The sequence below is a fragment of the Leucoraja erinacea genome, chromosome 27 (genome assembly GCF_028641065.1).
Source record: "Leucoraja erinacea ecotype New England chromosome 27, Leri_hhj_1, whole genome shotgun sequence".
Taxonomy (NCBI): Eukaryota; Metazoa; Chordata; class Chondrichthyes; order Rajiformes; family Rajidae; genus Leucoraja; species Leucoraja erinaceus.
Genome location: NC_073403.1, coordinates 12,121,951 through 12,137,984, shown reverse-complemented (window position 1 = coordinate 12,137,984; position 16,034 = coordinate 12,121,951). Strand labels below are relative to the sequence as shown.

Sequence of the window (16,034 nt, the reverse complement as noted above, 5' to 3'; positions counted from 1 at the left end):
CCTCCAACCTGACAAACAGCCATCCACCATTACTCTCTGGCATCTCCCATTCAGCCACTGTTGAATCCATCTTGCTACTCCTGCATTAATACACAACAATTGAACCTTCTTAACCAACCTTCCATGAGGAACCTTGTCAAAGGCCTTACTAAAGTCCATATAGACAACATCCATTGCTTTACCCTCATCAATTTCCCTAGTAACCCTGTATCAGTTCATTCACACTGAATTGCCATTAATAAAAAGCGAAAATTCTAATTCACCACCCAAAGACAAAAGACCATACCATCGCAGACCAAGATTGCTACACAGACTCATGGACCACAGTTCCTACCTGGTCATATTTAATTTTCTGGGTTCAAACAGTAAGTGATATCCGAGCTATGAAAAGACCTCAGGTAATATTATCCTGCGATCCAGCCACCAGAATGACAGCTCACACGTAATTTAAAAAATAAAATGCCTTTTCATAGAGTCAGTTGTATTATTCAAATAAATCCAGAAGGCTCAATGTGAAATGCATTCACAATCTCTTCAACAAGCCATTGCACTTGAACATGCTTGGTTATACGTGAAGATCTGAGACATTGAGGTACAACAGAAAATAGCCAGCAGCTCCCCATGTAATTAAACTATCAATATGTCCAAATGATGTGATATTTTACCACCGACTTGCTGAATAAACAATGGTTGGAACATGTGAAGACCTGCTGCATCAGACCATTGCTGACTGGGGGCAAGAAGAGATAATTCCCCCAGTTGAATAATCTTAAATCAGAATCAGAAAAAGTTGGAAGGTGCACGCTTTAAGTAGGATAAAAGAGTTAGGGTGGAAAAATAAAACTGTCTTTGCTAGGAAGGAGTCCAGAGAAACTGAAAGACACTTGTTGGTCCTGGGTCAGCTTAACCCCAGGCGATTTGTCTGGAGATCTGCAAATAGGAAATGAATAATGACAGGGGAAAGAGAACGCTAATGCAAAATACAAACAATGTGGTTCCTGGAAATCTGTACTGAAAGAGATTGCTGGAGAGAACAAGACCGTGTAAAAAGAATGAGTTGACATCGCAGCTTGATGACCTTTCATGCACCAGGGGAGTTATCTGAAATTGGTGCTTTCAATGCCGAGTGCTGGGGGCTGCAACGTGCCCAGCCGAAAGATAAGATGAAGTCCCTTGTGCTTACACTGCTCCAGCTTAAGCCTAAAGGCAGAGCGAGAGTGAGATGTAGAATTAGAGTGACAGACAAGTAACTCAGGGCCTCCCAGGTGGAATGATCACAAAAGTGTCCTGCAATGAGGTCTGCAATTAATTTCTCTAATACAGGGGACATCATGATATGACTACCAAATAAATGGGAAGACAAGTGATTGCTACTTCATTCGAAGATGGTGTGAAGAAAGGCAAAAGGTTTGTCATTGAATCCTGTTTAGTTGTGTGGGAATATATCATAAGGCAAGTACAGGTGCACAACCTTTTATCCGGTGTTCCGGAAACCAAAAAACTCCGAAAACCGGATTTTTTTCCCAGGACTGCACACCAAAGCTCGCGTTTCAAACTTGACCCGGCCTCCCAGGTGGACTGTAGCGGCTGCCTCCTGATCACTGTAAAATTGCTTAAATGTTCAGTTAGTTTGGAGGCTTTTATTGAAGGGGGGGGGGGGGGGGGGTTGAAGGGGTAAACTTTAATTCTTAATACCTGGTCGGAGAGGGGACATCATGCATCCACAGCGCTGTGGCCATGCGGGCGGCGCCGGTTGTAGCTCTACCAAATAAATGGGAAGGCAAGTGATTTGCTACTTCATTCGAAGATGGGTGCGAAGAAAGGCAAAAGGTTCCGCAAATGTTGGGAGTCGGCGGTCATTGAATCCTGCGCTGGATTTTAGAGTTGCCGGGGTGTGCCGGACATATCCCCATCCGCGATGTTGGGATCGCCGACCAGGTAGGGCAAGTAAAGTCCCTCCACTGACTAGCAATGATTTACAATTTTCTCGGGGGGAGGGAAAAGTTACGCTAAAGATCTTCCATTCGGAAATCCGAAAATGTCCGAAATCCGACAAGTGTCTGGTCCCAAGGCTTTCGGATAAAAGGTTGTGCACCTGTAGTCAGTAGTGTTTTTTGGGAAAAGTTGAGAAAACATTATTTGAAAGAAGAATGGAAGGTAAGGCCTATTTGGTGGTCACAACGTTTTGAAGTTCACAGAAATTAGAGGATAATCTGTTCAATGCAGAGACTGGAAAGTGGAAGATAAGAACAAGGTAAATTACATTCTTGTTCTAGCTGCTAGGATGAGGGCAGAAGAGAGCAGAGAGTTAAGAACACTGCCAACTGTGGTGAAGGGAACGCCATGATTGAAAGATATCTCAGGAGCACTGGTGTGGAAAATGTCATCATCTGAATAGATGCTACGGAGTCAGAAACGGAGTCAGAAACTGGGAAAATAGAACAGGAGATGACGTGGTCAAGATAGTTGTAGTCTGTAGGCGTATGGGATATTGGTAACTATCCTGAAATGATGGAGAGTTAATGCAAAATTGACAGCAAAGGTGATGAAATTAGTTATGTACAACACCAGGAACCAGCACAAATGAAGTTAAAATGCAAGATATACAACTGTTTTGATTAGTTGCCGACTTAAAAAAAAATTCCCTCTACTTCTTGAGAATTCATTCTAGATATTTCCCACATGGTTGCATGATGGCACAGCTGTTTCTTGTGTTGTTTTATGTGGAGTTTGTAAACTCTCCATGACTGTGGAGTTTCTTCTTGGTTCTGTTTTTGTCAGTGTTGTTTCTTTAATTGACAACTGATGGACAACCATGAGAGATAAGTATTTGCAGGCGTACAGAGAAAGGAGGGGGAATAGGATCTGATGGGCTAAATGATTTCCTTCCATTATGTCCGAGGGACATGATGTCCATAGGCCAATTCTAACCATTGTATATTTATTATTTTGTTCAACAAATAACCAAATCCAACTGGGTGGATGAACTGGTACAAACAAATCTACTCTTTCACCTCCTGGAGAGTTGAAAGGGAGCACCACACGCGATCTTTCATGAACGATAGGCATAATTAATGGTTGATTGTTAACCACAGGAAATTAACTAGCAAGGAACATGATTATCGATCCACGTTTCATTTATTTGGGAATCATAGAAAATAGTATTCAGCAATGAAACAAAAAAAACAAAAAAAAAATGCCACCCACATCAAAGTTCCAACCACCCTTATCTACTGTCATCTATATAACTAAAAATCTCATCTTGACCACTTCCTGCCTGCGCTGTATATTGATTAAAAAAACCCACTACCATATATCGCTATGATTTTTGGCCATCTTACTCAGTCCTCCTCCTCTGAGGCAGTCCCGAGGATTTTTCCGATTGGTGAAAAATAAAAAAGTTATGTCTAAAAAATCTTGATTTTTTAAAAAAGATCAGCTGATTGGTCCTCTCTCCTGACAATCACCACGATGAAGGTAACGCCCCTTGCGGAGGGGGGGGGGGGAAGGACTATAAAACCCCGGATGCCTGGACACGAGTCAGTCCCTCTGGAAGATCGTGAGGGAGAGTCCACAACTGTGATTCTAAGCTGTGAATCAACTGAACTGTGAGTCTGCAATGTACTTGCAATAAATGATTTGTTAGCCCTTAATGACAATGCCTGCATTCTGCTTGAAATGCCATGAAATTGAATTTGCTAACCTGCACTCTGCTTGAAATGCCATGAAATTGAATTTGCTGGCCTGCACTCTGCTTGAAATGCCATGAAATCGAATGTGGTCACCTGCACTCTGCTTGAAATGGATTTTGAAGGAATGATTGAGTGAGTGCACTGCCAGCCCACCAGCCCTGAGTGACTGAGCTGCCAGCCCACCAGCCCTGAGTGACTGAGCTGCCAACCCACCAGCCCTGATTGACTGAGATGCCAGCCCACCAGCCCTGAGTGACTGAGCTGCCAGCCTACCAGGCCTGAGTGATTGAGCTGCCAGGCTACCAGGCCTGAGTGACTGAGCTGCCAGCCCACCAGGCCTGAGTGACTGAGCTGCCAGCCCAATAATCCATTCAACCCACAATTTCCATACTAGCCCCTTCAGCCCATACTAGCACTCCAGAAACCCCCCCACTGGCCACCAATATTGGAATTGGTGGAGAGGTAGAATATTGCATTGGGTGACCTGCCCTCCCATGTGAACATGGGACCCAATGGGTCCCACTTAGTTTAGAGGTTCATTAAAAACATTGTACACCAATAATTTCTAATTGCACTTGAAGTGATGAAAAGCTTTGACTCTAGTGCCATCCGATGGAAATAAAGAACATTGCAATCCAAGAGCAAAATGCAGCAGATGCTTAAAATTTTAAATATGGAACATCCAGACTGCAGAGAATATAATGAGTCTTTAATGCCTCCATAAACCACAACTCAGCTCAATTTTACCATTCACATATTGATATAAACTCGGGGCAGTTCCAGCATTCTTAAATTTAAATATATGGTTTGTCATAGTGGTTAAAGTTACTGCACTAATAATTCAGAGGAATGAACTGCTGAGAATTTCAAGTCAGAGAATCACAAGGTCATATAGCACAGAAACAAACCCTTTGGTGCAACTCGTCCATGTTGACCAATATGATCTCTTCTCATTTTCCCTTGTTTTGTCCATATCCCTCTAAACCCTCCATATCCATGCATCTATCGATTAAATAACATTCTGGGATAAAATCTACAATCACTAATGTGACAGGAAATTATTTGATTGTTGTTACTGTCACTAATGTCATTCTGCGAAGCAAATTAACATACTGGTCTGGCTTGTGATATCGCAGCTCAACAGCAATGTTGTCCATTTCTAGGCGCCCTTTGAACTTATTTAGCAAACCATTACAAAAAGTGTATAACTTGATAGATCATCCAGCACCAAAGTAGGCACCAGAATTGAAAGAAAGTTACCCCTCAACTCGCCTCATCCTCCTCTCAAACATCAGGGGTTATTCTTTCATATTGCCTAGCCTCTGACCCTGGAGGCAAATTGACCCAACTATGCTGAAGATAAATGTGCTATTGGCATCCCTTTTGACCTCTCTGGTATGTCTTTCTATTGTTGAATATTTTGAGGGCTGCACAAAACTGATTTGTCCTTGCACCGAGTCATTCATTATTGAATTTGCATAGCTACAATTGCCAGCTGAGAATCCTGGCTCTTCTTAAGGCAGCACTGGCCTGTTTGGGGAATTATTTAATTTATTTCCGTTTTTGCAACAATCCATCATTATTGCCAACAATGGCTGGGGCATGGAATATAAAAGCATGGAGGTTATGGTGCAACTTTATGAAACATTTAGTTAGGCCACAGTTGGAGGATTGCATACAGTCCTGGTTACCACAATGATGGGTGGGATGTGATTGCACTGGCAGAGGCAATTTACCAAGATGCTGCTTGAAATAGAATATTCACTTTTGAAGGGAGAACTGTGCAAACTGAGTTTGTTTTCGTGGAATAGGGGGTTTCTGGTGGGACCAGGGAGCGATAAAAAATTATAAGAGGCATCAATAGATAATGGGAAACTTTTCCCCATTGCAGACATATCTAAAACTAGAGGACATAGGTTTAGGGTCAGTTGTAAGAAGGTTAAAGACATCTTGAACATTTTATCCCCCCCCAGAGTTGGCAGTTAAAAGCTTGAATGCACTGTTTGAGAGGACGACAGAGAGGTCGCACATGTCAGCAAATACTGCAGCCTGTTGGTCCATGCAGGTTTTAATAACGTGACCAGGCACACCATCAGGGCCGGATACTTTCCGAGTGCTTAAACTCAAGAACGATCTTTTGACATCAGGCTCGGTGACTGAGAGTACATAGCAGGCCCGAGAAGGCAATTTTTCAAAAGTGTTTGGAGTAGATAGAGCTAATTTGCAAGTGGTGCCTTGCTGTTGCTTAAGCTGCCACTTGGTTTTGCCTTCTAGGAAGCAATGCCAGGCATTCGGAGTTCTGCTGAATTTGACAATAATCTGTGCATTAATGCTATCTCATATTTCATATGTATAAGCACTACACCTCAGGCTACTCTCTCTACAGACAGAATTTGGAATGTGCCCTTCACCTTGTACCCTAATACAGAATCAGAAATTAAATTGCTGCATTTTAAACACCCAAGATGGCAGACCATTGGACTATATGAACCAGCCAGATTTGTGTTCTAATCCAGAGTCCATGCTTGCCATACGTGGTTTGACATGGTCTGAAGAAGGGTCTCGACCCGAAATGTCACCCATTCCTTCTCTCCAGAGATGCTGCCTGTCCCGCTGAGTTACCGTCTACCTTAAGTGGTTTGGCATTGGGTCAAATGGAGAAATGTGAACAGGAATCAAAAGGTGTTTTGTATTTTGGCTCCCTTTTGAGATTCTGTAGAAAATGGTTTTCATTTTGCAGTTTTAGGTCAGCTTGCATAGTGTGTAAAGGTGTTATGTGATGTCAAACTGCATTGCTGTACATAGAAAAACCTTACCCGCAGTAAATCATCGATCCGGCCTTCCTTCTTTTCCAGATCAGAATTTTTGTTGCTTTCCAAAGCAGTGAGCTTTTCCAACGTGAAGTCTGTCTGCAAACACACCAAACCATTTCCTTTAATACAATTTTACACTCCAGGTTAATAAAAATCAATTTATTTACTATTTTTAATTAAAATATCCCAAATCATATTAACTGCTTTTTGTCAGTGTTCCAAAATGTTATTTTTCTAGGTAGAAATATTTCAGAATTTTCTTCCTGCATGATCTGTCTACCTTTTAAAAATAAAATAAAAAATTTACACCTCTTGGTCATCCTGGCAGGAATTCTGTCAGACTCCTACATTATCTTGAAAAGTTCAACCATAGCACCTCTCCAGCTGTAAATTCCAGTAAATGCAAACTCAGTGTGTGCAATATCACCTTGTAATTTGACACCTGGCATTTAAATTAATCTATGCCATCTCTGCAAGGTTAATCCAGTCTTTTTAAGAAATGGTACTCAGAAATTCCCAGAGTGCATACTGGGTTTAACCTTGTTTTAACTGGAGCATAATTTCTATACCCATACACTACCATCCTTTTGATATGTATTCCATTATTCTACTAAAATGTGTTTGTTGCATTTAATGCTGTTGACATCATTTCTTACTAAAGTAGCCACCATCACCCCACCCCCTTGGACCTCTACTGTTTCAATCTTTTTACCATTAAAATATACTCTAGACTCAGTTTTAGCTGCCTATATTTGCCTGCACCAAAATCTATTTGTCCAGTTTTTACCCTTTCTCCTAATTTATCTTTGTAGTGGAATGCTTCCATCCTCATTCCACACAATTAACCCATCTTTGAATCACCAGTAAATGTTGACATCTGTGTTTTACTACCTCAACATCTGCAGCATTAATAAACATGGAGAACATGTGTAACAAAGATTGTTGCTGACTGTGGTGGGTTACATGTTGTCCATCCAAATGTTTCATCATTGTCCCAAATCCCACATCCGGCAGTCAGCCCATCTCCTCGCAAGATCAATGATTGTCTTTCAATTCCTTCTTTCAGTAAAAGTCAAAATGCTGAAGGAACTCAGCGGCTTTGGGCAGCAATTGTGGAGAGAAATGGACAGTCAACATTTAAGGTTGAGACCCTTCAATTCGACTGCATTTCCCCCACCGATGCTGTTTGACCTGCTGAATTCTGCCAGCATTGTGATAGACACTGGAATTGAAACCAGGTCATTGATCTTGAGAGAAATCTGACTGAGTGCCAGGTTGAAGAAATTGGATAGCAGTCGAGCATTTAGAAGGGCAACATGTGACCAACCAGTGACAGAAACAAATCTCTGTTGATGTTTATAAACATCACCATGTCTATTAATGATGTAGATGTTAGGTATAACTAGCTATTAACATTTGTTGGCAATTTTGCTTCTGCTCCAGATGCCAGCTTATGCAGTCTCTCTTGTCTCCTGCTCTCAATGTCATGTGATTTAGTTACCTATAACAAAATATGATGGATTTTATCATGCCCGCTGGAAGGCCCTACAATTAACATCCCCATGTAGCTGGTATATATGGTTCCCATCCTCATTATCTTTAACCTCATTCCTTGGTCATAACGTACATATCAAAAATAGAAATTGCACTTGGAATTTATTCAACATGATTTTGATGTATATTCAGAAAGACTACATATTTGGGCCACACCCTAATTGATCCTTCCAATCTCAAACTTGTGTGTCTTTTTTTATTTCCCTCTTGTTTTATTACTGTACATTCTTCAGTTTTCCTCGCTATTTGTAATGTTTAAGGCACTATTGTGATTGTTATTCTATCTTCTTTGCTTTTATTCATTTTTAGAAGAATCTGCAAATTGCTCTACTTTTCATCAGCTCTCTGCTTTCTATGGTCTTTGGAATTATTTACTATATTTCAATGTTGGTCCAGAAATGAGAGCGCAATACCCTCTTGTCAGCAACACAATCAATGACCAACTGTGATCTGCAAATAGATGGCTGTGGTACTCGGCAATCCACATACATTTAGATCAGAGAACTGACCTTAACTCCAATTCCACCTCTCTTCAAGGTATCGAATTAGATTTTATTTCTTTAAGTATGCCACCAACTTCTCATTGGCCTACTCGCCACCATTCCATCCCTGTGATTTTCTCCAAACTTTTTTCTCTTCCCAATCTTTTAAATGTTTTTTTTTAAGCTCACACTTACAGAAATCGGTTAAGTTTATCTTGGGTGATAGAGCTCAAGCTATGTTGATTGCCTCCTTGATTGTGCACTCACTTGCATTTTGTTTTAAATTATTGTCCAGGAATTGTGCCAGCATGTACTGCCCATCCTTAATTGTCCTTGAATGCCCGAGGAACCTCAGAAAAGAATAATCAGTCGATGATTTGTGGGCCTGGAGACGCATACAGACCAGACAGGACAAGGGCGGCAGATATGCATCGCTGAAGGACATTAGTGGATCAGATGGATTTAAGTGTAAGGTTTATGAAGGTTGTTAGTAAGGCTTTTCCTTAAAATTGCTGATTAACTAAATCTAAATTCCAACCCTGCCTTGGAAAAATTTGATGTGAAGTTTTTCAGATTATTGATTTAATGATTTCCACATTGTACCCTCTCCAAATGTTGTAATTACCCCAGCTGTGACCTATTTTAGTAATTATGATTGTTCTGCTCAATCTTCTTTTCTATAGCAAATACTTTTACTCAAAAACAATGTCATGACAATTTTCTTGGGCTTCTCCATTCTCCTCCCCATTCTCAAATTAATCCAATCAGGTTCTGGAAATTTGTCTGCCTTTAGTTTATTTTCCTTTCCTTATTTTGCTCTCTCAACTTGTTCATGCCCAAATTCAACATCTTGTCTTTATGCACATTAAAACGAGATATCCAAGCTCAAAACTGATACTTCAGCAGGTTGAGCACCACTTGTGGAGATAAAAAGGGATGGTCAACTTTCAAGTCGAGACTGCATCAGAACTGAGTGTGGTGTGAAGACAGCGAATATATAGAAGTGTGAGGGAAGGGTGAAGAGAGGCGAGGCAGAAGTTGGTAAGTCATTGATTGCACCAGATGTTTTGGGATGGGGGGGGTTGGGAAAATGATGGGGATATGGAGCCAAACTAAACCCAATTTATCCCTCCCCTGGGTCCCATTGCATTTCTGACAATTCCACTTTTATCGAACGTCAACCCTATCTCAGCACCAAAGTACTAAGGTTGTACTATGAATTTTGGATGGCACAATTGTGGGCTGGTTTACTTAGAATAACTGAATATTTATTTGTTCTGCGATTGCCTTTAAGATTCAAGATTCAAGATAGATTTAATTGTCACGTGTGCCTGATGGCACAGTGAAATGAATTTCCATACAGCCATACAATAAAAATCAACAGGACACAACACACTATAGGGTTTGACATAAAACATCCCCACACAGCAGAATCAAAGTTCCCCACTGTGTGGGAAGGCACCAAAGTCAGTCTCTTCCTCCACTATTCCCCGTGGTCAGGGCCTCCCCAAGCCCTCCGCAGTTGCCGCTACGGGCGGCCCGATGTTCAGGACCGCACGCCGGGGTGTTAAAAGTCCGACGTCGGGGCTGCGGGACGTCCTCAGCGGCGTGGACACAGAGTCGGCCCCCTCCTACCGGAGTCTGCGGCTTCCAAAGTCCGCAGGCCGCGCCGGGTGGAGACTGCTGCTGGAGACCCTCTGCAAGGCGCCCCAGGACTCCACGATGCCGTTCAGCGCCGCCCGCGTTGGAAGCTCTCCGCACCAGAGCTCCACGATGTTGGAGCAACGGCCCAACGCTCCGGAGCTCCAACGGCGACCCAGGTAGGCATCGCCCGCTCCGCGGTGACTCCAGCGCTGCGCCGCCGCTGTAGCAGCCCTGGTCCGGTTCCCGGTCCCCGGCAGGAAAGGCCGCTCCGATCCAGCTGGTAGGCCGCGAGGTGGGGGGCGAGGACGCGACTCGGAGAAATAGTCGCGTCCCCGCCAGGAAGAGACTGAGAAACGGTTTCCCCCTTACCCGGCCCCCCTCCCCCACATAGGGAAGTTAAAGTTTCCCCCAACACAACACTTTGGACTAACTAAAAATAATAAAAAAGGCAGAAGTAACAGACAGGCTGTAGACAGAGGCTGCTGCCAGTGCAGCGCCCCTTACCCCACCCCTAATATGCCTGTAAAGCTGCAGCAAGCAAGAACTTTATTGCTTTGACCCGATGCAGCATATGAAAATTAAACCCTCTTGACTCTTAAACTGATAAACTCAAAACTGAAATTAAATTGAGTTCCGGTTTTGTAGAGTCATAGAGCGTGAAACAGGCCCTTCGGCCTAACCTGCCCATGCTAACTAACAAGTCCCATCTACGCTAGTCCGACCTGCCTGCATTTGGCCCATATCCCGCTAAACCTGTTCTATTCATGTGCCTGTCCAATTGTTTATTAAACGCCTCAACTACCTCCACTGGCAGCTCGCTCCATACCTACCAATTTTTTGTGTTAAAAGGTTACCCCTCAGGTTCCTATTGTATCTTACCCCCCTCACCTTAAACCAATTCCAATACTCCGTTTACCCAATCTATTCCTCTCAAGATTTTATACACCTCTACAAGATCACCCCTCATCCTCCTGCACTCTAAAGTCCTAACCTGCTCAACCTCTCCCTATAGTTCAGGCCCTCGAGTCCTGGCAACATCCTCATATATTTTCTCTGCACATTTTCATGCAAATCATACCTGAGATTGTTTATGTTGTACGTTAATGATCTTTTGGGAATTACAGGAATGCTCGTTGTTGGCCGATCCCACTGACGACGGGCTGCCATGCTGAACCTCGGATTTAAAACAAGGAACGTGAATCATTTCAAATCAAACCTATTTCTAGTTCATTGCTACTTTATGGTCACATTTAACTTGGTACAGTGAAATGTTTTTTTGCATTTGGCTCAGTAAAAATCTCATACTTAGGCTGAATCATGCTTAAATACAAGAAAGCAAGAATAGTAAGATTACACTGAAACAGTACACAAGAGTGGGTGGCGCAGCTGTAGAGTTGCTGCTTTACAGTGCCAGCGACCCGAGTTCGATCCTGACTATACTTGCTGTCTGTATGGAGTTTGTACGTTCTCCACTTGGGTTTTCTCCGGGTGCTCCAGTTTCATCACACACTCCAAAGACATGCAGGCTTGTAGATTAATTGGCTGGGTAAAATTGTACATTGTCCCTAGTGCGAGTAGGATAGTGATAATGTCAGCACGAAGGGCCGGCACGAAAGGCCTGTTTCTGTGCTGTATCTCTAAACTAAACCAACGAAAAGTCACGTTTTCAGCGCCATATTGTATCCATCAAGTTTTAAAGATGTTAAAAACTTAGAGAGTCCTCCATACCCTCAACCGTGGATTGAGAATTGGACTTTTTTCAGCAAAAGATTTTGGGCGGAAAATTTGTGACACTATTCTGCACTTAGTATGTTCCAAGTACTTATTTAACTGGTCATACATTGATAGTGAGTTATTTTAGACTATGGCCTAAATTAACTGTTTTTTTGAATCTCACCTTTCCACCAAGCTAAATCTCAACCCTGAACTCAAGAGGCAGAAGTCACCGATGACCAACAACTATTATCTAATCTGTGCCATATGCTCGCCTTCACAATAACACATTCAATTACTGCTTGGCACTTCTGCCAGTTTTTACCCTGGAGTTTTTCTTTCAATTTCAGCACACAAGATTTGGGAGCCCAGCGAGTAATTTCTAATTTAATCTTGGGCCTGCTCAATATCTAAACTTTAGACAAAGCAACCATGCAAAGTCATAATAGGAGAGCATTTAAATGATTGGAGTTGAAATGTTTCATTAAAATTACAACATTGTTCATCTATTAAAGACATTCCCCATATGTAGATAGCACTCACAGAAGGCGATGAATACGATAAGGAATGTTGCGGTGATGAACGAGCTACGGGTGGCACACTTCGTCCCGGACTTGTGCCCGTGACATTCCCACCAGCAAACTGAAACAAAAATATTAGTTGGTTAGGGTAGTACAAGGCACCAGATGACATACTGGTGGTTCATAGTCACCAAAGTATCAGCCATTGTTTTCTGCACAAATTAACATGAAAAACAAACTATGGTCTGGTATTTCCTCATGCCTGCATAAAACGAGAGAAAATAAAATAAATTGACTAAGTACTTAGAATATTCCAAGCACAGCATAGTCTCTTTATTTCTTCCCCAACAATGCTAAGCCTCATCTCATTTTGATCTCAGCTCTATCAATATATTTCTTGAAACATATATAGAACAACATTCTACTCTAAAATGCTGGATTAAGTAGCTGTGAAGCCCAACTCAGCACAGCCAAAGGAAGTGTTGAAACCTACTACTGGATCCAATCAAATATTGATTCTCAATATATGACCACTGTTAAAACAGATCTTTACTCGCCCTCTTTAGATGCACGCAGCAATGATGAGCTCACATGTTCAAACAATATCAGCTGCCTCAAGATATCATCATGGTGTTGTTAAATAGGAAGCTATCAAATTTAAACTACGGATGATGGAACATTAATACGTCCAAGTCAGGGTGAAGTACAATGGGGAGAAGAACAGGGGTGGGCCTGTCTGACCAAATATAGCAGGATACAGATTTAGGAACCTGCGAACAGTAGGCTTTGATCAATTAGTTTAAATGCATTGTTAAACAGTGTATATGGCCATCGCGTTCAACTCTGATGCAGCGATGGTGGCTTAAGTTGCATTTTGTCTAAAGCTCACAAAGATAATTTTATTCAACCCCTTTCCAAACTATAGCTCTTAACCAAAGCATCACATGAATTTGCATTATGAAATTTAAGAACATCACAAATAGGAGTAAGGTTCATTTGACCTTCAAACCTGTTCTACCACTCAATTAGATCCTAGCTGAAAGAGACACAAAGTGCTGGAATAACTCAGCAAGTCAGGCAGCATCTCTGGAGAACATGGATAGGTGGCATTTTGAGTCTCGATTAGCTTGTGGTTTATATCAATGATTTGTATGAGTGTAGGTGGCATGATTATTAAGTTTGCAGGTGAAACTAAAGTTGGTGATATCACAGGTAGTGAAGATGGTTATCACAAATTACAGCAGAATCTTGATCAGTTGGGCAAGTGGGCGGAGGAATGACTAATGGAATTTAATGCAGATAAGTGCGAGGTGTTGCAATTCTGGAAGTCAAACCAGGGCAGGACCTTCACATTGAATGGTCGGGCCCTGGGGAGTGTTGTATAACAGAGAGATCTAGAAGTCAGGTCGATAGTGCCCTTGTTAATTTAGTTTATTATTGTTATGCGTACTGATGTGCAGTGAAAAGCTTTTGTTTGCGTACTATCCAGTCAAAGATTATACATGATTACAATTAAGCCTCCACAGTACGCACATAAAGGATAAAGGGTACACCAGTTAATGCAAATAATGTCCGATTAAAGATAGATTAATCCTTGAAAGTGGTGTCACAGGTAGATAGGGTTGTTAAAAAAGGCCTTCGGTATATTAGCCTTCATTAGTCAATTTCACATGGTTAGAACACTAATGCGCCACATCATTTACAAATAGTTCTGCTATAAAGCAATAGTTGCATTTCTCAGGGTATCGAGAATAGAAGATGGCATGTTATGTTACGGTTGCACAAGATGTTGATGAGGCAGCATTAGGAATACTGGTTCAAAGTTGGTCACCCTGCTATAGGAAGGATGTTGTTAAGCCAGAAATAGTGCAGAGAAGATTTACAAGGATGTTGCCAGGACTTAATGGCCTGAGCTAGAGGGGGAGCTTGGGCAGGCCAAGACTTTATTTCTTGGAGTGCAGGAGGATGAGATGTGATCTTATAGAAGTATAAAGATCATGAGGGGAATAGATAAGATAAATTCACAGTCATTTACCCAGAGTAGGGGGATCCCAAAGGATATAAGTTTAAGGTGAGAGGGGAATTACAGTATTTTATAGGAATCTGAGGGACACCTTTTCCCACACAGAGGGTGGTGGGATATGGAAGGAGCTGCCAAAGGAGGTCATTGAGGCAGTTACTGTCACAGCATTGAAAATACATTTGGTCAGGTATATGGATAGGAAATGTTTAGGGGGATATGGGCCAGATGCAGGCAGGTGGGACCAGTGCAATTTGGTCGGCATAGGCAGGTTGGCCAAAATTAATAATTTTCATGCAATTTGATATGCAAATGAAAGTGTTCACATCATCTTATTATTTGCCTTAAATCAGGTTTTGTTCTGAATTTCTTTACCTCTGCATGCAATTTCTAGCATAAATAAAATTACAGATCACACAATTCCTATCCTGATACTGACAAGGCAAGTGAACAATGAGGCATTGAACGTAATATAATGACATACCATTTGTAAAAAACTCTGTGGCTTACCTCAAAGTAATCACTAATTTTATGGCCCCTTGGGTTATTTTTGCCTACAAAGAAACAAAAGAAGTATTAGCAATAAGATAAAATAATTCCTTTAAACAATTAAAAAGATGAAATCCATTTTCCAATCTTCTACAAATGAAACAATCTGCACAAATTGCTCTAGCAATATAACAAAAAATCTATAATCCACCAACAGACTATTTAAAATTTTCAATGTCTCGCACCTGGCTCACGAGGTAACAGTTGCTGCATACGTTTGCCACTTACTGGGCCTTTGGTCTCCTTTTATACTTACCCCTAATTCACTAACATCTAGAAATAGGACTTAAAATGTGCTGGGGTATTAAGACAATTAACATCTAATAATCTGGAAAATCTGCTAGTCCAGTACCAGAGTACCAAATGTGCCAGGTAATCAAGAGTTTTACTGTAGTTCATTTCATATGCATTAATTTACAACTGAGAATGTGAAAGGGACCGTGAAGACATCCAAGGCAGGAGACTCAAAATGACCCATCAAGTTTGGCTGGGTAGCAGGACTGGCACAAGTTGAATGTTACTTTGTGGGACTGGGGACATTGTCCATGCTCCTGCAGCTCAAGTAATATTGTCAATAGCAAATGTGGTCAATTTTAATACTGGCCTCTAAGTTATGCAATTGGAACCATTTGAATAAGTGTCCCATTTCCACTCATCATGGCATTCAGCAGTGTTGGCATGGGTCAACGTTTGTCAAACCCAATTTCCAATGCTTCTCTTAAATGCTCCTTTCCTTCTAATTTGGGGAATGGGGAGGAGGATAGCGCAAGGTCATTACGTCGAAAACCATTGAAGGAGAGATAGAACACATTGCATCTATGGAGATGTACCAAATTTCAATTTCACATGGTTAGAACACTAATGCGCCACATCATTTACAAATAGTTCTGCTATAAAGCAATAGTTGCATTTCTCAGAAAACTCACTTTATAGAAAATCATGTACAAAAGCACATTATACAAAAGCAATTTTGTCAATGGGGGTTAAGGGCTGGAGAGTTTGATTCGCAGGATTTTCATGAACCAAAATGCTCTTTTCAATAGCCA

General features: G+C 41.6%; 1 protein-coding gene across 6 annotated transcripts in view; it reads right to left on the bottom strand.

Moving 5' to 3' along the window:
* Nucleotides 1-16,034, bottom strand: part of LOC129710218 (serine/threonine-protein kinase tousled-like 2) — a 93,397-nt gene that overhangs the window by 33,771 nt on the left and 43,592 nt on the right. For 5 of the 6 annotated variants that reach the window (XM_055657040.1, XM_055657039.1, XM_055657043.1 and 2 more), the window contains exons 5-8: nt 14,950-14,993; nt 12,442-12,540; nt 11,264-11,359; nt 6,509-6,601 (exon numbers count right to left, since the gene is read on the bottom strand). In XM_055657040.1, the coding sequence (XP_055513015.1) occupies nt 6,509-6,601; nt 11,264-11,359; nt 12,442-12,540; nt 14,950-14,993 (332 nt within the window). The remainder of the gene's footprint in view (nt 1-6,508; nt 6,602-11,263; nt 11,360-12,441; nt 12,541-14,949; nt 14,994-16,034) is intronic. The other variant, XM_055657041.1, reaches the window with a different exon arrangement.